Genomic DNA, 24853 nt, shown 5'->3' on the forward strand with positions numbered 1-24853 from the left:
TGAAAGGATTTCTTTTTCATTGCATTCATTCATATACCTTCATTCATTCACTTCTTATTGCATCTCTTCATGTTTTAAAATTTAGACAAACAATGCTGAGGATAGGTCATGCTACTAGCTCATCATTGTAACAAGTACTTTATCATGTCTCTGCCATTGCTGAAAAACTGAATTAATCATCTCTTCAAAGTAGTTTTGGAAAAAAAATGATGGTCAATGGCATGCTGTCAAGGCTGTGTTTAAACAGTAACCTGCCATGAGATTATGATGATCTAAGAAGAAATATCCTCAGGAATCCAAATGCACCATCTAAATAAAATGTAAGTAGAATTAGCAAGAAAAGATGGAACTGGCTTAATCTAATTATATTGTTTCTGAGCTGATGCTCTCCTAACTCATGAGAGATAGAGGGCAGCATAAACATGAGTGCGTTATGCACAGCCAGCTGTGGTGAGAGGACATCATAAAGCCTGGAGGCCCAGGGCAAGGCCAGTGCGAGTTCATTTTTTCTAGACCAGACTTTGATCTTGGCTGCCTTGGAAGAAGACGCATCCCTTGAGGAGGACAGTGAGACTTCTGCAGCGCCCACAGTCAGTCTTAGTGAAGGCCTAGGGAGCTTTTAACACAACAAAATAAATGACCTTTTATCATAAAAGGCTGTTTTGAAACAGTTTTATAGTGGATGTGTTCAGCCCATTAAAATGGCCAGGTGGCCACGGTGGGCGGGAGGATGGCTTCTTTTCTGGCATTAATTAGATGAGGAAGTTTGTGGTGGGATATATGTTACATCTGTAGAAGGTAACTATAATTTTTTACCGTAATGGTTTAGCCTTCCAGTTCCCAGTGGCATGTGTCCAGGGTCTGATGGCTGGGAAGCGCAGCTGTAGCCAAGGGCTCCTCTTGGGCGTGTCGGAAGGGCAGGCTGTTTGCTTTGCTCTCTGTTTCTCCAAACTAGATGGAGGGCTGTAGTGCCCATCTGTCCCTCTAGGGAGGTATGTGAGTGAGCAGTGTGTGTAAAGCAGTGGTGGAAGTAAGGAGAGGACTTGATGAAGGTGGTGCTAGAGGGATGCTGAGTATCAGCATTGCTTGGAGATACAAGATTGTTCCCACGTAGGGTAAGGAGCTAGGTTAACATCCCAATGTTGTGTTTAGGTCACTCAGGCTTCAGGCCCTGGGCAGGAAGACCAACTCCAGCCGGAGGTCATTGTACTTGGCTGCAGTTAAATCTTTGTGATGTTAAAAGCAGTCCTGGAAAGCATTGGGGTAACATCTGGTCAACAGGAGACAATGAAAATTGAAAAGACTGTGGTTAGACTGGACCTCCTCTAGCTTCCTGACACAGGAGCGCAGTCTGCGTGTCCGCACTGTGAGGTCCCTGTGTGCTTATCAGCATCCACCACTCGTACGTGAAAGAAGGAAGCGAGAAGTGATTCAGTTTGCATCCGGGCCCTGCAAGTGGCGCATGCAACTGCGTGGTCTCCCCTCCTCCCGATTCCTGCGTCGCCCCTGCTCTGCCTGCCACGGTCATCCCCCGTGTTTTATAAGCACTTCTGCAGAGACACTCGGTCTTCATTTTGTTCTGCAAAATGTTTAGTCCAATGCAGGAAATGGAGCACATTTAAGAAAAATCAAATTGCACTCCCCTCCAGCAGTCTTTCCCTGCCTGCCTGCCAGGCAGGAGAAAGAGGCACTGATGGGGTGCGGGCAGAGCCATGGGTACCGGCAGCCCACGCCGGTGGGCAGCCCGGGATTGGGGGGACACCGGGTAAGGGACCGCTCCAGTTTCACAGCATGTGGATGAGCAAGGACCGTCGACTCCATCTCGCCAGCTGGCTCGCTCAGCAGTTTTCGCAGGAAGTGTGAAGAGAACACATTTTATGGGAGATATTTATCATTACCCAGTAGTGCTTAAATATAGCCTATGTAGCAGGTTAGAGCTTGTTAGGCTTTTATCTTCTCAAGTTGGAGGATGATGTATTAATCCATGCGTGTTGCAGCCTCAAGTGAATTACAGAAAGTCATCCCCAGTTAGTAAAGATAAATGACATTTGGAAATTAACCCATTACATAGTCTCTTCCAATAAAGTGCTTACTAAAATATTAAATTGTAAATGAAGATGCTTCAGGTCTCATTTGAAAGTCAGAAAGACACTTATTTGTAATTTCTGTACTGGTTTTCTTTTGGTTTTTGGTTTGTTTTTTTCCTCTCAGAGATTTCATTTCTCCTGAAAGATTTGGGACTGACAGCCCCAGAGGACGAAGTCTCTATTAATCCACCGAGCAGGCACAGCAGCTACAATGCAAGCTGCTCAGCCCTGTTAATGTGCTGCAGCCTTTGCTGAGAAAGGGGCAGTCCCAAGGAATGTGGTGTTAGCTTAGACTTTGCAGCGTCCAACCTCAAAAAAAAAAAAAGAGTTGTTCAGCTCTTTATCGACCTGCACCTGCATTAATTCAACTGGGTTTAACTGTTCATTTAGCTGGATTTAAGGTGACCTACCAGTCAACACGGACCCACTATAAACTTTTCTGCCAGAGGAGTTTTTCCAGATTCAGCCCACCTTAGGATGCACCTTGAAGCTGAGCAATGCTCAGGTACTTTAAGAATAAGAGTAATAATAATGCTGAGATGCACATTCAGCCGTCAGTGTTAACCAAAGGCTTGGCAGTCCTGGTGGTCTCTAGGTTTGCCACTCTACACCAAAGTAACGGTGTTCATCTTGCCTCTGTTATTCCAAGGCAAGTCATTCTAGTTTTAAACCAGTATAAGGTGCATGCAAGTTTCATACAGTCACCGTTGGTGAGATTTGCTTTGGAGTAAATATCTCTGTATAAATATCCTTGTTCCAGGCTAAGATCTATTTGTATGCTAACAAAAAGCTAGAGACAAAAGTGTTTCCAAGAATTCCCATCTCCAGCACACCCCATTGCTGTGGTGATGGTTTTTATTCTCTGAATGTGAAACGGGACTGAGCCTGACAACATCAGCTCACTTCAGTGAGGCTGCCCGGCAGGAGTGACTTTCCCTTCCAACCTGAGCTGGCTCCAAACCAAGGACCCAGAGGGCAGAGCCTCTCCTTCCCATTATCTGTCCTGTAAGGCATCGCAGCCAATTTCCCATTTTCTTTTAGTGCTAGCAGCTTGATGATAACAGAGAATTATTAAAGCCATATAATATTAAATATGATGGTAATTAGATAATCTCCTGTAACTGCCAAACTGTGATTTTTAAAGACTGTTGTTCATCATTGGCTTTTTCTTTTCTGATGGCAAAGGACGGACTTTGTCTTCTCTGTTTTGCAAGCACTGCCACTGCATGAATATAGCCTATGCTCATGGACGGAATTTGATTCTGCTTTTACTGCAAGGCTCTCAGTCACCCTCATGTGTAGGGTATTGGGAAGAGGATATATGACCCGTAGAGGCTTGGTGTAGCACAGCACCACTTGGGGTGGTGGAGCTTCTAGGAAGAGAGAGACTGCTCTACAGTGAGGACACAGGTTTGATTTGGACTGGCTCAGGTTGTCCTTTTAAATGAGCACGGAAACAACTGATACAATAGTATAACCAAATAATTTTGGACTTGAGGTTCTTGGATGTTTTAGAGGTGTTGTGGAGGCAAAATTAGGCCTGAGCTTACTGAAATCTTTGGCATATTGTTTTACAAGGAAAAATCTCTAAAACTCTGGTTTGAACTTATAGCTGTTTTCATAGGCATATCACTTGTGTGCTACCACTGTGATTTGGCTTACTAATAAATTCCGCGTATAAGGAAGGCCTGATGTTGTTCCCATTGCAGTAAGTAACTTCTAGCAGTAAAGGAGTAAAACTTCAGGTAGTAACTCTCAACAAATGTTTTATTAGTTTTATTATCTGACCAGAATCATCCTGGTTGCATTAGCTCCTCTGCATTCCAGTATCTTCCTGGTCACATTCTGCAGGTAGGAAATGAAGAAGAAGGAGAGGTTGTCTTGCATCAGCTCTTCTCTTTAAAGATTATAAATACTATTAAATCCAAAACAAATGGCAATTCACATACATATTTAACATTGTTTAATCCCTGTTTGAGATCAGCAGTTTGAGTTTTTACAGAAATTTTTTACTCACTTGCCTATGAAGTGTGGATTCTCTGCAAAAAACGTTAACAGAATAACCCCCCCTTGCAAGAAAGCCCTCTCAGGAAGGCTCTTTCACCACTGGTGTCTGTGGATAAAACAGGAGTAATGCAAAAACAATCAATCAACCTTAAGAACATGTTGAAGATAGGAATTAATGCCCACATGAACCTTCCAGCCTCCTCTGTAGGCTTAAAGTTGGGGGTTGGAAACAGACAGGACAGAGCAAAACATTTTTATAGAGAGTGACAGAATAAACACTTCATAGCAATCATATACATTTTTAATGAAAGACTGTACTAGTGCAATTCTGCGATTCTGGGCATCGGTGAGAGAGTACGTAATCCACAGTACTTTTTTTAGCTTTTAGTAATTTTTTCCTCGAGTCAGAAACGAGTGAGTGCGCAGTCTCAGTTCTGACTCAGTGTCATGCTGTTAGTGATAGTGGCATTTTAACTGATATTGAAGCAAGGACAGAAACTAACATTTAAGAGCAAGCAAGAATGACAGAAATGCTAAGATGAGGAGAATAAAGAAGAAAAATGCTAAAACAGTAGTTCAGAAAAGAACAGAGGGGGGGGAATAATTTTAGACCAGAACTGTAGAAACAGTACTTGACCACAGACTGAAAATTGGGAAAGCTGCTGTTTCTTGCCAGATCAGCTTGATTATGAGTCTAAGCTGCTGAGTGACAATTTTCCTCTAGTCTGATCCTGTGTCTTTTAATTAACCAGAGTTGTCATCCACATCTTTGAGATTTTGATGTGAGCGGGAGCTCGTCTCTCTTGATTTGCTCAACACTCTGCATACAGAAGGCAGCAGCTGCTGTTGGTGATCCCAGGGCTGATTTGTCTGCATCTTCCACGGGAAATGTTTCTGTAAATGAAGCAAGCTGTGCAAGGAGGCACCTAGTCTAATTGGAGCATTAGGTCTGTGCTGTAGGTGGTACGCAGGTGGTTTTTGTTGGTTTTCTGTCAGCTCGTAGTTTATCTGTGACATGTATAAGGTTTTGATGGATGGAGGTAGTGCAACTGCATGGAAGAGTCATTATGTGCTGGTGCAGTGTGGCCATGCTGTGGCTTACAGTGTTTTCAGAGTGCTTTGCTCCCCTTGGGCTTTCACATGTCGTACACTTTGGGTAGCAGCTACCATGGACCTCAGCGGGGGTCCTGGGCAAGATCTTGACCTAGGTGATTACAGATGAGTCACTAGCTGTGTTACCCCCACTTTCGTAGCTCCTCACTAGAGTGGTTTCAGCACAGTTGCACTGAGTGGTGTCACAGAGCATAGCTGTCAAAATCACCTGCTAAAATCTTACCATTTTTGAGAGTCTTCCAACATTTCCAGTAGATAGGTGTAACAAGCATATTCCCATCCTTGCCAGCAGGCCACTAGTGAACTGAAATTCTACAAGGTTCTGCTGATAAAGCTGTAGCAATGCAGCCCATGTGAGAAATGCAGTTTGGACCACCAGAAGATCTCCTCATTAACCCACTTCTCTAAACACCAAAAAGCCAAGGTTGCCTCACCCTGACAGCCAAGAAATTTTGTATTGCCACTTCTGTTAGCCGTGCCAGCAACTTTCAGCAACATCTCGGGCAACATATGTACAGGAGATGTGTTTTCTCTCCCTTCTTCCCCACTGAATGGGATGAACCAGTGCTATGGCTTCTGCTGAGATGCTGCAGCTCCTTCAACCCCAACTCATCAGACAGGTCAGCAGCTCCCTTCCCTCTCTTTCTCCTTTTCCCTCTCACTAAACCAGTGTGGTACCTGTCATCTAAACCTGGTTGTACATCAGAGAAGAAACTGTTTTGGCAGCAATCTGAGCCAAAAGGAAAGATTTTGCAGGCAGAATTGGACCCTTGGGGAGATGAGTTGAATGATGCCGTCACAGAAGAGGAAAGACTTTTTCCAGTGCAGTGCATGGTTTTTGCCAGCCAAGAGCAAGGATGTGAATTTTCATATACATGGGTAATCAACCTGGCAAAGTTTCAGAATGCTTGGATAGGTCTTGCCCCAGCTAGGAAAGATTTAAATCTAATTAGAAATCAGAGTTAGGAGGAAATTAGATTTCTGCCCTTGAGAATTTCCAAGATCTCAAAAAAATGTCTCGTGCTGTAATGGAAGGAAAACTTGAAAAACTGAAATACAGTGAAAATCACATAACAGGTAAAAATGTTTTCTAAAACTGTACAACAAAGTCTATAGCTCTGTATTCTAGCTAGAAGATAGCTTCATTTCAACCCAAATTTCTCTTGCAGTTGCAGCATTTTTTAATTATACTTTCATTAAATGTTTAAAACAAATCTTTGTTTTGGGCCCAGCAAATGGATATTTTTCTTTTTTTTTTTTTTTTTTAATATTACTGGGAAAATACTTGCAAAGACATTCCAGCAGTTTTGCCCAGCTGTAAACGTATTAAAACATCTTTCCCTCCAACAGATGCACGTTTAAAAACAAGCATGTGCTAATGTAAATTTTCCTTGAAAAATTCCTGCCACTTCTATTAGAAACCATTAGTTCTTACTTAATTTTGACCCCAGGGCAATGGTGACCGTGTAGCTTATTTTGGTTTTTGTTTCACTAGCCTCATAGCAGAGAATTAACAACATTTTTCCTCCTCAAGAGTTGAATAAGTTGTGACCGATGAAGTTGTTGTTTTAGTCACCCTGGTGGTATGATCTCATGGTTATTCCATATTTTTCTAGCTTGTCCATTGTACCAAAGAGATTATGTGTCATCATTGCAGTAGTTACTTCACATTTCAAAGAAAATGTAACATTCATTTGTAAACACAAGGAGAACAAAATACAGAAGAAACAGCATTATATTCCATATCTACCATAAGGAGTCTACAAGTCGAAAAACACATATGGAAAAGAAACCAAACCAGATTAACAGATGTAAAATCATTATGCATTCAGAAGAAAAAATCAAAGTAGGCAGAGAGTGGTAAACAGATCAGATGCTGGAGATCGCTCAGTCCAGGACTAAACAAGTGTAAATAAACCAGGAAAAAAAAAATCCCTTTTCCTTTTTGCCATAGGAATGGCGATGGCAGGTAATGTCACTGCGGCTGCAGGGGAAGCTGTGGAGCGGTGGGATGCATCACAGCTATCACACAGCTGTCACTTCCAAAGTTCACGCGTTAGACACAGGGTGCCTCTGCAAGCAGACTTGGCCGTCTGGCGGTGTTGCCTGTTCGTCCTGGTTGGAGCGGACGTCTTGGTGAGATGGGGCAGTTTTTGCAAGGGACTCCCCCGAGAGCTTTCTTCTCCCAAGAAAGTCTCCCCATTGGGTTCTGCTTTGCAATGGGAGGATCTGAGCCTATTTTAACTATGTTCTTCTCGGGGAGAACAGCACTTAAATGCTGGTTTGAAGAGGAACACACAAAGGTTTTGAGCACTCAGACCCCCAGCTGAATCTCTTTCCCTTCGCTTAATTTAGTTAGAGTGCTTCTGAAAGGTCCTTAGCCGACGCAGAAACTGAAATCCTGTCATTAGCAAGGTATCACTGGTTAGAGAACAAGCTTTCACACTAGGTCCTATCTTGGCCCCCGTCTGGAGGGAGTAGCTCAAAGCCCTCTAGGTAGTACACACCAAAATGCACTGGCAAACTGCAATCGGACATGTCTGTCGCTACAAAAGGGCTAACGCAATTTCGCTGGGCACTGTGCAAAAGGCTGCCTTAGCTGGTAGGAGAGCTTTTGTCAGTAGAAGATGCAGAGTCGTGAGCTGGATTCACTGTTGTGGGTTCAAGGAGTGCCAATAAAATCTGGAACCGCACTGTTATGTATTTGTGTATGAAAGGAGCTGTACAGCAAGTCATACCTGCCATGTATAATGTGATACAATGAATTTAAAAGGTCGACATCACAGTCCACAAGTGTTAAAAATAAAACTCAAGAAAGGTGAATTTTTGTGCTTAGAAAGTTGTGAAGTCCCACTTTCTAGCTGAATTGCAAGATAATAGATTTGAAATGAACCCCTAGCTTCTGATTGCCTCTGCTCCACTTTCTAGTTCAGACCAGTGGATACAGCTAAAGGCACCAGCTTTGATGAAGAAGGGAATCAAAATTTCTGTTTCAGACTGTGTTTGTATAAGCAGGCAGCTGTTTGAATATGCTGAAGTGTGAAGAATGTGAGCAGAGAAACAGCAAAAGCGAGTTGAAATCTCTAAGAAATACCACTGAATACATTGGACTGCAGTTCAGCATTTTGTTATGGGCATCATTTGTATTTATACTGTCAACATGAGGTGGATGAATGGAGGTACAATAAACGATACGTACAATTTGAATTTTTCAGTGTGTGCTCGAGTCGTGACTGTTTCTCCAGCAAAAATGATGATTTTTTTTCTGCTGTTTCAGGGATTAGGTAAATCCCATGAGTGATGACAACAGACAGAACTGGGGCTTGCAGAGATACAGAAGGGAAAATATACTTGACACTTGTGAGAAGTGAACTCTGAGCTGGCGGTGTGGTTAGATGCGCAAGCCTCATTTCACAGTGCTGAAATACTGCCTTCTCATTCTCCTACCTTGAATCATGAAACTCCACGTTCTTCTAATGATTCTTTCAGAGGGAGAAGTGAAATGATTCATATAAAGAACCAGAATTGCTCAAACCACATCTCTTTTATTTATCTAGACCAAACTAGAACCTCTGCCGAAGTTCGGATCATTTGGGATAAAATACTCAGTGTTCCTGGGTTGGTTTTCTTCTGCTCCATTATGTTCCCGTCCTTCTTCTGATGACCTGCTCTAAAATTCACGTAGCTACTTCTTGTGTCAGAAATCACACCTTGCTGGATGCTCCTGGGTATGGAGAAGAGGCTCAGAAGATGGAATCTCATGGTGGTTTGTTGCCTTGATGCAAAGAAAGGAGATTGCTGCTGCAAAGAAGACTTGAGCAGCTGTTTAAGCAGGAGAGGGGAGCTACGACTGGTGGCATGGGCAGAGGAGGAAGGATTCGCATTGTGTCTTGAATGAAGTAGGGCTTTCAGGGATGCAGGAGAAGGGAGGTGAAGTGAAAAGAACAGGAGGAACCTCCAAGCTTCAGACCCCATTTAGAGAAGGGTTAGGGGTTGGGATGAAGGTAATGAAAGAGACACAGTGCTTAAGTGCTTCTATAATTTAAAGGCCCTTAGCTCGTGTTGTGGTTTTACCCCAGCCAGCAGCTGAGCACCACACAGCCGCTCGCTCACTCTTCCCCAGTCCTGATGGGGGAGAGAATTGGAAGAGTTAAAGTGAGAAAACTCGTGGGCTGAGATAAAGACAGTTTAATAGGTAAAGCAAAAGCTGCGTGCACAAGCAAAGCAAAGCAAGGAATTCATTCACCACTTCCCATGGGCAGGCAGGTGTTCAGCCATCCCCAGGAATGCAGGGCTCCATCATGCGTAATGGTTACTTGGGAAGACAAACACCATCACTCTGAACGCCACTGCAACCCCTCTTCCTCTTCCCCAAGCTCCTTATATGCATGACATCATGTGTTATGGAATATCCCTTTGGTCAGTTTGGGTCAGCTGTCCTGGCTGTGTCCCCTCCCAGCTTCTTATGCACCCCCAGCCATCCTGCTGACAGGGCAGTGCAAGAAGCAGCAAAGGCCTTGACTCTGTGTAAGCACTGTTCAACAACAACAGGTCCGTGTAACAAAAACATCTCTGTATGATTAACACTGTTTCCAGCACAAATCCAAAACATAGCCCCATACTAGCTACTATGGAGAAAATTAACCCTCTCAGCTGAAACCAGGACAGCTCAACATTGAACTTCTGGTGAAGGAGGCTGACTTGAGTGTAGAGTACTGTGAGGCTGCCTGGCTGATAGCCTACACACTTTGGAGTGCAGAAGGCCAAGTACTAAGAAACGTGTTGCCTTGGGACACCTTTTCATCTCTTTCTCTTTTTTAATTCTGTTAATGCAGTAAAACCATCTTGAGTAGTTTTTGTTTTCTAGTCAGCAAATCCTACGTGCTGTCATGTAGCAGTCGAAGAAGCAATGTTCAGCCACACTTCACTGTTCACTCACTGATGAGCTGCGATACCTAACGTTCACTTGTAGCCCTTACATGTATCAACAGAAGCTATGTGTTTGCTTGTCTACTAGGTACTTAGGTGCTCTTCAGTACCTCCACCTACAGAGAAATTCAAGGAGAGATCCAGGAGTTAACCGTGGGAAGAGTCAGGGTCAGAGTAACAGATGTAGGTTTGGGGTCTTTTATGTGCTTTTGCTAAGTGCATCTGAACTACAGACCTTTAGCTAAATGTTGTCCGTAACATTAATAGCCCTTTTTGAAAGTCTTTGTCTGATTTGCCATTTGTATCGTGTTTTGTGGCAATGGCCATAGAAGATCTGGGTTGGGGCTTTTTTTGTCTGAAGAGAAATAATGACTTGGAGGCTAGCTAGAGAAGAGGTGGTTTAAGTTCCTACAGGGAAGATTTGTGCTCTCCCTGGTAACAGAAGATGGAGGGTTGTGAGGTTTGATTTGCGTCACTGGAGGAAGGTGGGGAGTGTGGATGCTCTTGGGGCATGTCAGCCAGGTCTGTGGCTGAGGGTTTGCACTAGGGTGTGTAATTTTCAGTACACAACCATAAACAGTCACAGTGCTTTGTATTTCTATGTTACTTTCATGGACTTGCTCAGAGTAACCTGCCATCCGGAATTTTTTCGCAGAGGGAAGAATGAGATAAGGGGGAGAGATGCTGACTGCTTTCAGGCTGTTGCTCAGCTTCTGCTGTGGGAAATGTAACAGCTCTCCCCTGTCCTTAATGCCCGGCCTGGCTCACTGCATGAAACTCTTCACAGTAGAGTCAGAGCTGACTCTCAAGGCCTGCTTTTTGGAACAGCCATAAAGCAGCTCTCTTGTAGCTCGCTGGGAAAAAAATGTCATTCTGATGACAGCTAGAGTGAAGAAATAACGTTCTTTGCAAACTTACGTGTAAAGACTAAGAAAAACAAGTGCAAGAGCTGTGCAAGGGAGGGGACTCTTTGTTTGATGCTTGAATGCTACAGGCCTCTGGGAAGTCTTATGTTTACAGATACGGGAGTCAGAGATTTCCATTACCAATTGCTCTTAACATTAGTTGTGTGGTAGTTCCCCTCTTTTATCTTTTTTTTTTTTCTTTTCTTTCTGTTCTGCTTTATTCCCTTCTGTCTGGATTAAGCTGTGCAACATATGTGGTATGTGCAAAAGAAAGGATAGGAAACTTGCAGCAAAATGAGTTGAGTTCATCCTGCCACAATTCCTTTTTTTCCCCTAAATAATCTAATTAATTAATTAGTCCGTTGCTCTGGGGCTTGCTTGCCCACTGCTTGCTGGCTGCGCTGACTTACAGGACTATTCTCAATTCCACGATCTCTAGAGCTGGTGTCTGCCCCCACTGCAGTTCCCGAGCCCTCTGTACTTTTGGGCAGGGTGTGGCAAACGTGCGTGTGCGCCCGGGATGTGTGCAAAACTAATGCCCCTCTCAAAGCGTGAGGGTTGTTAGATTGCCCTTTTTCTTCCAGCCCCGGTGGCTGATGTGAGCATGCTCCTTGCATGCATGGCACTGGCTATTTGCCAGGCTTAGTGTAATTTTTTTTTTTTTTTTTGAATGAGTGAGTGAATGAATGAATGAATACCTGATTAAGTTAATGAAGCTGAGCCAATGGTGGGAGGGAGCGAGTTGGCTGCTGCCTGCTCTAAGAGATCTGGCAGCACATTAGACTTGCATAACGCTTCACAGCTCCATGCTGCGCTCCATATGAGCCACAGGAGAGGGCTGCAATAATTACTCGGCTTTTCGATTGAAACCAGCTGCAGGTAGCTAGTCATCCTTTTGTCCATTTCACTGGTGTTGGGGAGTCACTTGTCTCTGCGCCGTGGATTTACAGTGGCAGATGGGTAAGATGCTTTCACAGAAGTGATCGCAGCGGTGAGAAAGCATGTTCGTGGCTCAGTGGCTTTTACAAAAGATCCATTTGGATTTCCAAGCTGTGATTCACTGGACCCACATGTCCAATGGAGGAATGTTTTTAGTTCCTGAGTTCAAAATTCCTATATAAATAACCTTTATGGGAGCTGCGTGATTTTTATTTTCTCGTTCCTTCTTCAGTTGGCTGGGCGAAGGGGAGCAAAAGGTTTTCTTGTATCTGTTTTTTGTAAGAAAAGACACTTTTAAACCCTTCCAGTTCTTTCTGGTTGCTGTTTAAAGCGAGTTCTTTCTGGCAGTCCTGGATGGTACATACCTTTGTTTCTCACATACTTAAATTAAGAGTACTGGCACTGCCTGTTACCACACCGCCTTCATTTGTCAACGTTCCCTGCTTGAGAGCAACCCTGATGATTTGCATTCTTAGTTGGAACGGGTGTTTTTTTTTAATTGCAACTGGAGCCTGTGACTGTGGAGCCTGCTATGTTGTTATAAACCTGCATTATTTCATTTTCTTTTAAATGTTTTCTGCGTTGCCTTGTCAAATAGAACAGTCGGGGCAATCTTACCCTCGCTGCGCTGGCCTCAGTCAAATGATGCTGATGATGGATTTGGCCTCTGTGCCCATTTTATCTGCCTGCCACACTCCCCATGAAGCCGGAGGGAGGCTCCCTACAACACTCAGTCAGGAAGAGTAACTGGTCATTGGTTTTTCCAGGGCAGATGTTTTATGGGGAGAGAGGGTGCAGAAGAGTTGGTCTGGCTTTTTTTTTTTTTTTGCCCAGGTGCGTTCATACATGACCCCTAGGACATTGCCTGTGTTGAGATTGCCAGTCTCAGATTAAGGGTCTGTGCAGGTTGAGCGGGCAGTGCTGCAGGGCACACCAAAACACAGCTGACCCTGAATGAAGAAGAAAAAAATGAATGAAAGAAAGACCGGAGAGGTGGCGGGGCGGGAGGGGGTATTGAACTCACTCTCAGCCTTCTGCAGCGCTATGGCCAGAGTGAGCTGCTGGCGTTTCGGTTTTGTCAGCGGTGACAGTCAGTGATCCTGATTCGGGAGGGCAGCGAGTGTGCGCTGGGGCTATGAGCAAGGGCTCGTGCAAAATTGCTTCAAGTTTAAGCTTTGCTGAATGAAGCCTGAAAGAAGGAGAGGAGCTGGAATCCATTTCAAGGGGAATTTAACATCAGTTCACGTTTGGCACTTTACAGGTGGACTAATTATAGACTAATTTGCTAGCACATGAAATCCACCAGAGAAGTAGTCTGCAGGGAGGACTTCCAAGGAAAGACAAGGAGCGTGCAGCTGACCTTTCCAAATCTGCTGTGTTCTCACACTATCCCCTTATCAGCGAGGCTTAAAGTTGCATTCCTCCCCATGAGCGCCTGTGCTTATCTGTAAAATGGCTGCTCCAAGTTGGCTCCTGTTTGCTGGTGTTACTGGCTGGCTCTTCAAAGGGGTGAAACACCCCCAGTTTCAGTAATTTTTCATGGGGATCTTATTCATCTCTCCTGGCAGTGAAGCCAGGCGTCTCTCTAATTTGCTTTGCTGAAGAAGGAGAGAACGCTAGCGAGCATTTTCAGACACATGGAAGGAGACCTGTGTGACATATCTGCGGTGCAAATGTGTTCATACAGGCATGACAGTTTCTGTCACAAGTTAAAATGAGCGGTGAGTGGGTGTTGCTACGTTTATAGTCACTCATGTGAAATTTTCAATGGAAAATTGTGTAGGCAGCTCCCATTGTAGCTGGGCACATTTTAGATAAATGAAAAACATCAACAAAGTAATTTCAGTATTATACTTGTTTATAAATGAACTCTATTCACTCATTTAAGCTGCGGAAGTGCCTCTAGGGGATGGGTGCAAGAGTAAAGGATGTCGCTGTGCAGTATCAGACAAGCTGGTCCTGTAAATCTGCTGTCCTGCGGATGGCAGCAGTCGGTGCGGAGCAGGAAATAAAAGGTTAGATGCTGCATCTGCCCCCTTGCAGAGTGGCATGGGTGGGATCCACCTTTCTGTCCTACTGTTCAAAGGAGCACTTTGAAAGGTGTGGCATCCGCGCTGCCACCGAAGGCACTGGGCATGTGTGACAGGGGACGCTGCCTTCTCGAGCATCTTGGATTGGTGATCCTGATGCTCCTGGGAGAAGGACCTCTGAGGGTTTGGGAGCAGGGCTTTGGAGGGGTTTGGCAGACCTCTCTCACATTGCAAAGGCTTCAGCGCAGCATGGTGGTAAAAGTATATGCTGCTGGAACGTGCTGCAGCGTCACACCTGGATGGGCTCTGCCTGCGGGACCGTGCAGCTCACAGTCAGCCTGAGCTGAAACCCCAGGCCCAAGCAGCCACAGGTCTTTCCTTTGTGGCTGCGGACAGAAGTGCTTCTCATAGGGTCAGCTGCTGTGTGCTTTCTGCTGGGCAGCTGAGAGAAAAAGCCATGCGTGAAGTTGTTCACACTCACATGGCTTTGCCCCAGGGCTTAGGCTCTTGCTTAGCAGTTAAAGCCTTCTCCTCCTTCTTCTGTAGAGACACAGGGCTCTGGAGTCCAGCACTTCACCCTCAAAAAAATTTCACTGTAATCAGCATTGTCAGCTCTTGCATTTTTATCGCTAGTCTCTAGATATCTGATTCTGTTTCACAAAACTCCAGTTCCCGGTGTCAAATGATGAGATGGGAAATTCCACTTTTAGCTAAAATAGTAAGTTTCTGGTTTTGTGGGTTGCAGGGAAAAGCTAGAGACCTTGAGTCTGAAAGGCCTCACGTAGCGGAAGGGCAAGTTAAAAGAAAAAATAATAAAAGAGCAAATAACCCCTGCTGTTATCATTTTAAGTAATCTTTTCTTTGTAAACCAGTACCATGTGTTTCAGGGGCAAGAAGTGGGACCTGACTTGTGATATTTGAGAACCCAGATTTGGCACTGCAAAGCAGGGGATTTCTGTGTCAGGGTGCGAGGGTGCTGCCCGCAGGGTGGGCTGGGAGGGTGGTGGGACAGCCAAGGCACCCAGCCCTCCGACAGCAGCTCTGCCACGGGGTCGGCTTGTGACTATCGGAACAAATGCTTCCTTGCTTCCAGCCTGCCTGCCTGCCTGGCGTCCTGTGCTGCGCTCTGTGGTACCACGTCTCCGCAAAGCGTGATGGAAGAGGAGGGATCACCTTTGCTAATAACTTTTTTTGTAAAAAAAAAATGGAATAAATTATGAGGCAGCTGTGAGCCTACTCATATCACCCATGATATTCACAGTCCCACAAGGCCTACGTATAGCTGCATCGCTGTATGTGTGCACAGAAAGGTATGCTGCACATCCAGAGACTTTTACAGATGCTGAAAATACAGGCATCTTTCCTGCTGCAGAACCAGATGATGGCACCCAGATGAACTGACAGCAGAAACCTGCAAACTTCTCAAAGTTAATTCTAACTCTTAATTTAGCAGTTAGCTCTTAACTAAAACTGAAGCTAATACTAGCACCATATTCTTGTGCAGCTCACCAGCACTTAACACACAAAATAACTGTGTACCTAACCACAGCATAACTGCAGTAAAACAGGACTACAGGAGACATGTGCCCTGCTTAGAACATGCAGCTCTCCCCTTATCCTCAAAATTCAGGAGCTAAGTAGCAGAAATGGATAGTTAACCGCTGGAGTAGCTTTCTAATGATCAATTTGTAGCACCTACGTTCATGAATGTCATTGAGTGAATGGCTGTCCTGGTACTCCATCATCTGTCCATTGTTTTGGGAATGTATCTTCCACCATTTTTTCTTCCTAAATCTTCCTCTCTCAACTCTGGTACCTACATACTTGCATCATAAAATTTCATTGGAATGTCGAGCCATCGGGCATCTCAAATCCAGTGATGTGTTCACTGAGGTTTGCTCGTATCACTTGCTTTTTATACCGCGTAGAGGCTGTCTGATCTGACCGGGGAGAGGAGGGATGTGCAGAGTAGCTGCTCGCTCTGCAGAAACCTGTAGCAATTTGCTGTTGCAGACTCCCAGAAGCATAATAAGAGCTAACACTGCAGTGGACAATCTGTCTCGCAGATGCGGTGTGGATCAGGAGTCCTTTAGTTTTGGTAGGAGAATTTCAAATTTTATTAGAGGTTTTCATGTTTCTTATTAATGGATCTCTGCAGTTGGCCCTCCTGGGAAATCTGCCAGAGAGCTGTGAAATTGGTCGGATTGGACAATAAACTCCTATAGCTATTGTTGGCGTGCGCTGAGCTGCACATGGCAAGGCTAATGAAATCTGTAGCAGTTACAACTATGAATATGTAGCTGGCAGCGGGCAGGGCGTAGAGTGGGGGGTAAAGCTGGCATATAGATCTGAGAGCCAGAATGCAGCTGCGGAGCCCTCTACAATGTGTCCGTCTTTTAATCTCTCTGAATCTGATCCTGCAAGATGCCAGCCTCTTTGGAGGGGAGGGGAGAGGTGGGACAATGTGCCCTCCCTTCCCACTGATTTCCAGCCCTGGCGAAGTTACTCACTCATCCTATCATGATGGGATGGGTGGGTGATTTGAGGTGGGGGCATCAGACTGCGGTGCTGCTTCTTCTGCCCAGTAACACACCAGTCATAAAGAGCTGTGTGTCAAGCTCGATTCAAAGGATTATTTTTTTGGTATACTCTTTGAATATTGCATTGATGTCTACTTGCCAGGCAGGGTAATGGTGTCTGACAGGGGGGAGACCCAGGTTTTTTATTGCACAGATAAATGTGAGAATTTACTGGTCATACCTGGAGTCAGAAGGTGAAAGTTGAAAAGTTGCAATAATCTGTCTGTTATTAGGATTTGGGATCAAAGGAACCTTTTGACAGTAAGCAACTGGTTTGAATTGAATATCCCTAAAGTTGGAGGTTGATGGCTGCCCCTCTTGGGTGATTGCTCCACACAATAAGGCAAACAAGCAGGTGGTCCCAGCCCTTGTTCCTGGTGGCACATGTCGGTGTGAGCTTGTTAGCAACTGCGGAAAGGTCAGGGACCAGAGAGGATGAGGGACCAGATTTCTGAAGGTGTTTTAGAGACCTAAAAGTGACGTTCACTACATCATGGGGCTGCAAAAAGGGCCTGATTTCTGAAGGCAAAGTCCCACCGTTTGCATAGCTAGGTGCTGCTGTGGTTTGCGAGTCTGGCCCCAACTTCTCTGCACCCCAAGACTTAGTCCTGGGTGGTGGGATGCAGCGTATGATCACGGTGTGTTTGGAGGCTTGCGTTGCTGGTTTTACCTTTGCTGCAGTGAACTCCAGATAAATAAAGGAGGTCGGCCCCTCAAGCTATAAACCAGTATCCTCTCATGAGTTTTAAATTTATTAGATGAAATAAATAGAAAAATACTGTTTTGGGAGACATAGTGAGATTTAAAGTGCCTTGTAGAGAGACGCTGGAGTTTTGCATGAAAAATGCACATCCTGAGCTCCAGTGAGCAATCCCTCTGGGAGCAGAGCAAGCCCAGATGGTGACTCCTCCAAGTGATTATTTTTCTGCCTTAAGCCTTTCCAGGAATTTGAGTGTGGGCAGGCTGCCAGCGGACACTGGCTGTCCAGACACTTTAGCAATGTTCCATGTGTACTCACTGCCAGAGATACCAAAGTCCAGCTGCTGTCCCTGATCTCTTTGTCCCCTTTACCTTCCCAGCCATAATTACACATGCGTACACGCACGCACGCACTCGTGTGACACACACATACAAAGCGGGAGCAAAAAATCACCTGGTGGTTGCTGCTCATTTGCATATCTCGCAAATCGTGATCGACAGCTCTGAAGTTAATCTCCAGAGTCAGAAAAATGACTTGGATCCAAATAAAAAAAGCGTACAAATAACAAACTCTGCAGCACACCGCAGAAGGCAGACATTTGTCCTAGGACAGCCAGCAAAGAACAGTTTAACCAGGTCTTGTACCTCTTGCCCTTGATATACTCTGTTTGGGTTGTCTACCTTTCTTTGCTTCCCAAGCAAAATCAGTCCTGTCTTACCTTTGCTGTTGCTTTGAATTATGCTGAAAACTTACCATTTTACTTTTAAGTCTTGAAGTAGAAGTAGGCTGTTTTATGCTGCACATTTGCATTTCTGCAAATCCAGTCCTGTGTCTGTTAGAGTTCAAAGTCTCGCCGGGAAGTACTTGAGCTTGGAAAAGTGGGGCAGTCTTCACCGCTCTACGGCTGTCTCATCCCTTGTCTCCGTTAAGCTGGTTCATTCCTCCTGTGCTCTCCAGGAGATTTTGGGCAGCCCTTTTGTTACTGGTGATGATGAAGTCAGCCATATGAAAGATTTACACACACACAAAAAAACCCCGTGAAAGATTTAGTAATTGGTATTTTTGAAGGATGTTAGCTTCGACTTTGGAGGCTACCAAAACCTCAATGATTCAACGCTATTTAACGGAAGAAAACCTTTGCTTCAGCTCCTGCAGAGTGAAACTTCACCAGGTTTCATACAGCTTCGTAGTAGTACTTTTCATGCAGAGAAGCTGAACCCAGACACCTTGGGCTTTTGGAACAACTAGTTTGGGGGAGCCTGATTTGTCCATCACAGCAAAAGACTGGCCCTATTCAGTCCCATGTACAAGCTCCCTGCTCTGTTGCAGGCAGAGGGGCCAGCCCCTCCTTTTCCCCATGGGAGTGTATTTAAATTCTGGACTTGCAGCTCATGTCCACCTCTATGAGAGATCGAAGGACGGTCCGAGCCCAGTGTGTCCCCGCACAGTGTCCCTGAGCAGCCGCCTTGGCCAGGAGCTGCTGACTTACCTGCCAAAGCTGACTGCCCGGGGCAGAAGGCTACAGTGAGCTAAAGTTAACCAAGGATGACTGCGCAAATGTGAGCTCGGCGATTTTATTTTTAGTCGAACTTAAAAATAAAAATCTGTAAGTCATGTGTAATATAATAATTTTAGCTGTTGCCAAGACACGCTGAGCAACTGTTAAGAGGAGGGGGAAGACCTGTGCTGATACAGTGGGGACCCTGTCTCCTGGCTGCCCTCATCCGGCCACGGTCGCACCACTGAGGCAGTGGTGCCGGCGGGTCGGGGCAGGTCGGGGTCGCGGTGCTGAGCCACTGCTTGGCCGGTGCTGTTGCCCCTGAGCCGCCGTGCCCAACGCGTCGCTGGCCCTTGCTCTTTTGAAGCTGCCCTGAGTCCTTTCATCCTCTCTCTTGCCTCAAAGCCAGAGAATCTGCCCTGAAATGTTAGTGCTTTATCCCCCCTCCCCTTGGCTTGGTGGCTATTGCTGTTTCATTACTGTTTAGCAATATTTAAACAATGGAATAATTAACTTAAGACTGATTGTATCAAACCATTAGAAGGTTTAGACTTTTCCTGCAGGCTTACAGCAGCTTGGAGGACCATAAATGTAAAGAGTGCTCTTAAAGATAGGTTTAATCTTAGTCTAGTATGTCTTCAAAGTACTGCATACGCATATAAACATCAGGCTTATTGTTCATTAGAAGCGAGGCAGCAGGGAAAGAAATCCCCCAAAGGAATATTACTTGCCATAAGATAAGTATCATTACTGCTGCTCAGCATTCACTTTAAAGTGGGCTATATCCTATTTCCAACTTCTTTCAGATCCACTCTTAATTCTTTCTCTCTCCATTTTCCTTCATAGAATGCATGCTTTTTTTTGTTAGGATGCCGGTCATGCGAGGTGCATGCTTTCTCAGCACCCATTCTTGCATATCTTTCAAAACAGCCAGAAATGCAGATGACAAGCGGTCGCTGGACTGGGGCTGGGGAAGAGTTTCACTCTCCATAAAGTTTGTTATGGGACAAGGCAAGGCAGGTTTCAGGAAGGTAGGAGGAAACTGTCAGCTCCTTTTGCTTTTTTTAAAAGCATGATGTGTTTTAGTTACCATATTTTCTTTAGCAGATAATGAAAGAGTTAGAAAGACTTTGTTGACTTTGTTGCCTTTGGGTGGCTGAAGTCACAGAATTAAGTGATGCAGAGCAGAGAAAGCAACTGTTTTGCTCCAATACCAAAATTAGCCCAATATAAAATTATGAGCTTTTACAGTGGTAGGGGCTCCTGGTTTGGATCAGGAAACCCAAACATGCTTTTCCAAGTGGTTCTGGTGAGGCATCCCCAGGGCCGAGTTTGCTCAGCGTTTGGACATGTGGCCATGGCCATTAGTGTGGTACCCACAGCCTCCCTGGTCCAGCAGTCACTAAGAAACAGGGGGATCAGATCCTGATGGAGAAGGAGATGGTGCTGGCACCTGGCTCTGCCCAATCTGCACACAACGGGGAGCATCTCCCAGCACGGAGTCCTGCACGGACACCTGGGCATGAGGTGTCAGTAACAGAGGGAGTTCATAGCACTAGTGGGGGGAAAAAACCCCACACATCATTAAAAAACTGCCTCAGAGCCATCTCTGGCTCTGGGCTGCTGCTGTAAATAGATCACGTGGCCGAGGTTCGTTGCCAGACTGGTAGATGAAGGGCACAGGTGCCCATAAGGAGCCGTGGTGTGGAGGGGGGACAGGGGGCAGCTGCTGCCTCTGCAGCCCTGCCCGGTGTGACATGAAGTCACCCTGTGGGTGACTTTGGAGTTCGAGGATTCAGGAGTGACCCACCACCTTCCCTTTATACCACTTACAGCTAGTTGTTGCTAATGTAAATATTTTGCGCATGCGTGTTCCTCGGAGCTCCCTGCTGCACTCCCGTGCTTTTTTGGACACAGCAGGGTGAAGGCAACGTCGTCTTTGCAGGGGAAGGAGAGGCTGGAAGAGTGAACCAGGCACCTTAGAGACACAGAACGTTTTCCCAGAGGAAGGAGAAAGTGAGCCTTGGGAAATAAGTGACCGCTGCTAAATGTGGCAAGTCATGATCAGAGAGTTTCTGATCTGCCTAAAGTTTTAATTGCTTTCCTGATGCATTAGCAGACATGCCCAGGATTTTTGCTGCTGTTTACAGTGCAGCTGTGAACTGCTCCTTTACACAAGAGTGGCAATGCCTGAACTTCTTTTTTTCCCAGAGGTTTTTCTTTTCCTTGTGTGCTGTTTTGGGGTATTTGCTCATTTGTTCTCATTTCTCAGCGCTGATGATGTGACTCCCCATCCCTTGCCCACCCTCTCGTTGCAGAATCCAGAGGAGCTGTCAGACGATCGTGCTCACGGGGAGATGATTCCTCATGAAGTCACTGGATCCCTTGCAGAAATCAAATGTGACTTTCCATTTATCAGACTGAAATCAGAGCCAGCCAGACAGTGAAGCAAGCACAGTGGAGGGGGGACGGCGAAAGATGAAATCCAACCAAGAGCGGAGCAATGAATGCCTGCCACCTAAGAAGCGAGAAATCCCTGCCACCAGCCTGCCTTCAGAGGTGAAGCCGGTCCTGCCAAACGAAAACCACCGTGCAGATAACCTAGCATGGCTCCCCAGCACACCCAGCGGCCAGGGCGGCCTGGGGGGCCGGCACCGGCCCGGGGGGACGTCGTCGGTGGAGACAGGCTTGCAGCAGGGTTTGCACAAGTCGCTGTCTACAGGGCTGGACTATTCCCCGCCGAGCGCGCCCAGGTCCGTTCCAGCCTCCACCACTCTTCCCACGGTGTACTCACCTGCCCTCTCCCAGTCAGGGACCCCCGTTTCCCCCGTGCAGTACACGCATCTGCAACACACCTTCCAGTTCGTCGGGCCCCAGTACAGCGGATCGTACACCGGATTCATCCCCTCACAGCTGATTTCCCCAACAGCCAATTCCGCGACTGGCGCCGTGGCGGCGGCCACGGCCGTTGCGACCACTCCATCCCAGCGCTCCCAGCTGGAGGCTTATTCCACTTTGCTGGCCAGCATGAGCGGCTTAAGCCAGCAGGGGCACAAGGTTGAGCCACACCTGGTCAGGACGCCTGGACTGATCGCCGCTGGGTCTCCTCCACCCACCCAGCAGAACCAGTACGTCCACATTTCCAGCTCTTCCCAGAGCACCGTCAGAAATGTCTCTCCTCCAACCATCCCGGTCCCCTTGCACCCCCATCAGACCGTGATCCCGCACACCCTCACCCTCGGCCCTTCCTCCCAAGTGGTGGTGCAGTACACCGACTCGGGGGGCCACTTCGTCAGCAGGGATCCCCCCAAGAAGCCCGAGAGCAGCCGGCTGCAGGCGATGCAAGCCAAGGAGGTACTGAACGGCGAGATAGAGAAGAGCCGGAGGTATGGCATTTCGCCCTCTGCTGACATGGGTCTAGTCAAAGCAGGCAATAAACCAGCTCCCCATCATTACGAGACCAGGCATGTGGTGGTCCACTCGAGCCCCGCTGAGTATGGCGCGCGGGATTCCTCAGGTGTCCGAGCCTCCGTCATGGTGGTCCCCAACAGCAGCACACCCACAGCAGACATGGAGGTGCAGCAGGCCACCAACCGCGAGACCTCTCCCTCAACCCTCAACGACAAGGGAAGCTTGCACTTAGGAAAGCCAGCCCACCGGTCCTACGCTTTGTCTCCGCAGCAGGCTCTGGGCCATGAGGGGGTGAAGGCGGTGGCCACGCTGTCCCCTCACACTGTCATTCAGACCACCCACAGCGCCTCTGAGCAACTGCCCGTTGGGCTGCCAGCGACGGCCTTCTACGCCGGGACCCAGCCGCCAGTGATCGGCTACCTGAGCGGTCAGCAGCAAGCCATCGGGTACCCCGGCAGCCTGCCACAGCACCTGGTGATCCCTGGCACCCAGTCCCTGCTGATACCGGTCGGGGGCGCGGACGTCGAGCCGTCAGGAGTGGCGCCTGCCATCGTGACGTCGTCTCCTCAGTTTGCAGCAGTGCCTCACACGTTCGTCACCACCGCCGTCCCCAAGAGCGAGAACTTCAGTGCGGAGCCCCTCACCACCCAGCCTGCCTACCAGGCCACCATGGTGCAAGCGCAGATCCACCTGCCCGTGGTGCAGTCCATCGCTTCCCCTGCCTCAGCGCCTCCCACGCTGCCCCCCTACTTCATGAAGGGGTCGATCATTCAGCTGGCCAACGGGGAGCTGAAGAAAGTAGAGGACTTGAAAACAGAAGACTTCATACAGAGCGCGGAAATTAGCAACGACCTGAAAATAGACTCCAGCACTGTGGAGAGGATTGAAGACAGCCATAGCCCAGGCATTGCCGTGATACAGTTTGCGGTTGGGGAGCATCGAGCACAGGTAAGGGCAGCGCATGGTGGGGTGAGGGGTTGGACTGGGGTTCAGACTTTGGCCCCCCGGGTGCAACTTTCCTCAGCACATTTCCGTCACTTTTGATCTGCGCGGGCTTGGTTCTTCATCGTTCACATCCATCTGTGAGACCAACTCTGGTCCAAAAAGCATCCCCCTTGCTGTGCCAGGGGAGCCATCAGGGTCACGTCAATGACAAATGTAGTCTCTTGGGCACAAAACGGGTCTTTCTTATAGCTGGAGAACCCACAGAAAGAGTTATGTGATCTTCATGGTTTTTGATTAAAATAAAAAATTATGTAAGCAGTACAGGATGATTTTGCATTTTGATAGGTGATTTTTACCTTCCACAACAGAAAGCTCAGGTTAGATTCAGCTCAAATCCTACCCTTGAGAGATAGGTGGGGCACAAGGCAGCGAATTTCCACGGCTTGAAAACTTCGAGCTGCCTGGGAATGTCTCCATCACACACGTAAGTTACTGAAACGCACTACGGAGTTTTATTGAGGTGTTGCTTGCAGGTGGTTTAAACACTGCACAGCTCACATAAGGGAAATTTGGAAAGAAAAAACATCTAGGTGGCCGGGCAGGCTGTGCTTCTCACCTTTGTTTCTTGTTGGTTCGCAATGTAGGAAGAAAGCCTGCAACTTTCCAAAGGTATCTTTAGGTTGAGAATGAGCACATATTGATCATAAAGCGCTATCCTGATGCTGTCCATTTTCTGAGCAACTTAGATTTTGCTGTGTTGAGGCTGGAACAGTTCAGATATACTGGATAGCATTTTGCTTCCTAGAGGTATTCATTGTAAATAATCTTGTTGCAAATCTTTTTGGTGTGGTTTGAGTGCAGCCCTGATGCTGCACCCTCAGTGCTGAAGAATCAGAACGAGAGAGGAGAGAGGAGCTGGATGTGGAGGCATGTAGTAAAGCACCTCAAGCTGACAGTTTGGAGAAGAAAAACAAACAGTGACAGTAGCGAGGCACAAATCACATGCGAAATTTCTTACAGTTGCAGCAGTCTGTAGCCTGTCCTTCCTCAATTGTTTATACATGGTGAATCGCTACCTATGACATGCCTCCTTTCTCATGTCAAACGTGCACGTTCCTTGTGTGATTTTGTTCATGTATGTGCGTGCATCTGCACAGCTGATAGAAGTTGGGCCTTGGGTGCTTTCAGTATAAAGACATGATTTTTTTCCTACTGCTCAACTGTATCTTGGTGCATGTCAGGCTTTGTGACGAGAGGAACCGTCCTTGGATCAGGACCAGTTACTATAGTTTGCCCCAGTGCCTTGAATAATGAGATTTTAAAAGTAGCAATCTTCCATCTGCAATTTTCATCTTGCTCTCATTTCTCTCCCTGCAGCCAGGCCACCGGTCTCTGCACCAACAGAAGAGGTACAAATTAGCAGGTAGCATTTGTGTCATGTCTCGTTCGCGGATCTGTCAACACAGGCGATATGTTGTGGTCCTGGGCGCCGGGAAGAGCGCCTTTGCAGGGGGTGGAGTGCCATCCTCTGGCAGAAAGCAAGCCGAGTCTGAGGCTGTAAAAATCCAGGACCAGACACGGGTCTCACCCAGCAAAGTGTCACCTTACAGAGAAGCCTATCAGGAGCGGGCTGACATCATCGCAGCCAAAATACTCCCCAGCTGTGTTTCCCACCGGGGATGCTTCCAGAATGGAGGGCGAGTCACGTAG

General features: G+C 46.7%; 1 protein-coding gene across 17 annotated transcripts in view; it reads left to right on the forward strand.

Moving 5' to 3' along the window:
• ATXN1 (ataxin 1) overlaps positions 1-24853 on the forward strand; it is a 234219-nt gene that overhangs the window by 190202 nt on the left and 19164 nt on the right. For all 17 annotated transcript variants that reach the window (XM_075745057.1, XM_075745053.1, XM_075745049.1 and 14 more), the window contains one exon: positions 21106-23146. In XM_075745057.1, the coding sequence (XP_075601172.1) occupies positions 21266-23146 (1881 nt within the window). In that variant the 5' untranslated portion in view covers positions 21106-21265. The remainder of the gene's footprint in view (positions 1-21105; positions 23147-24853) is intronic.

This window comes from Balearica regulorum, chromosome 2 (assembly GCF_011004875.1).
Source record: "Balearica regulorum gibbericeps isolate bBalReg1 chromosome 2, bBalReg1.pri, whole genome shotgun sequence".
Classification (NCBI taxonomy): Eukaryota; Metazoa; Chordata; class Aves; order Gruiformes; family Gruidae; genus Balearica; species Balearica regulorum.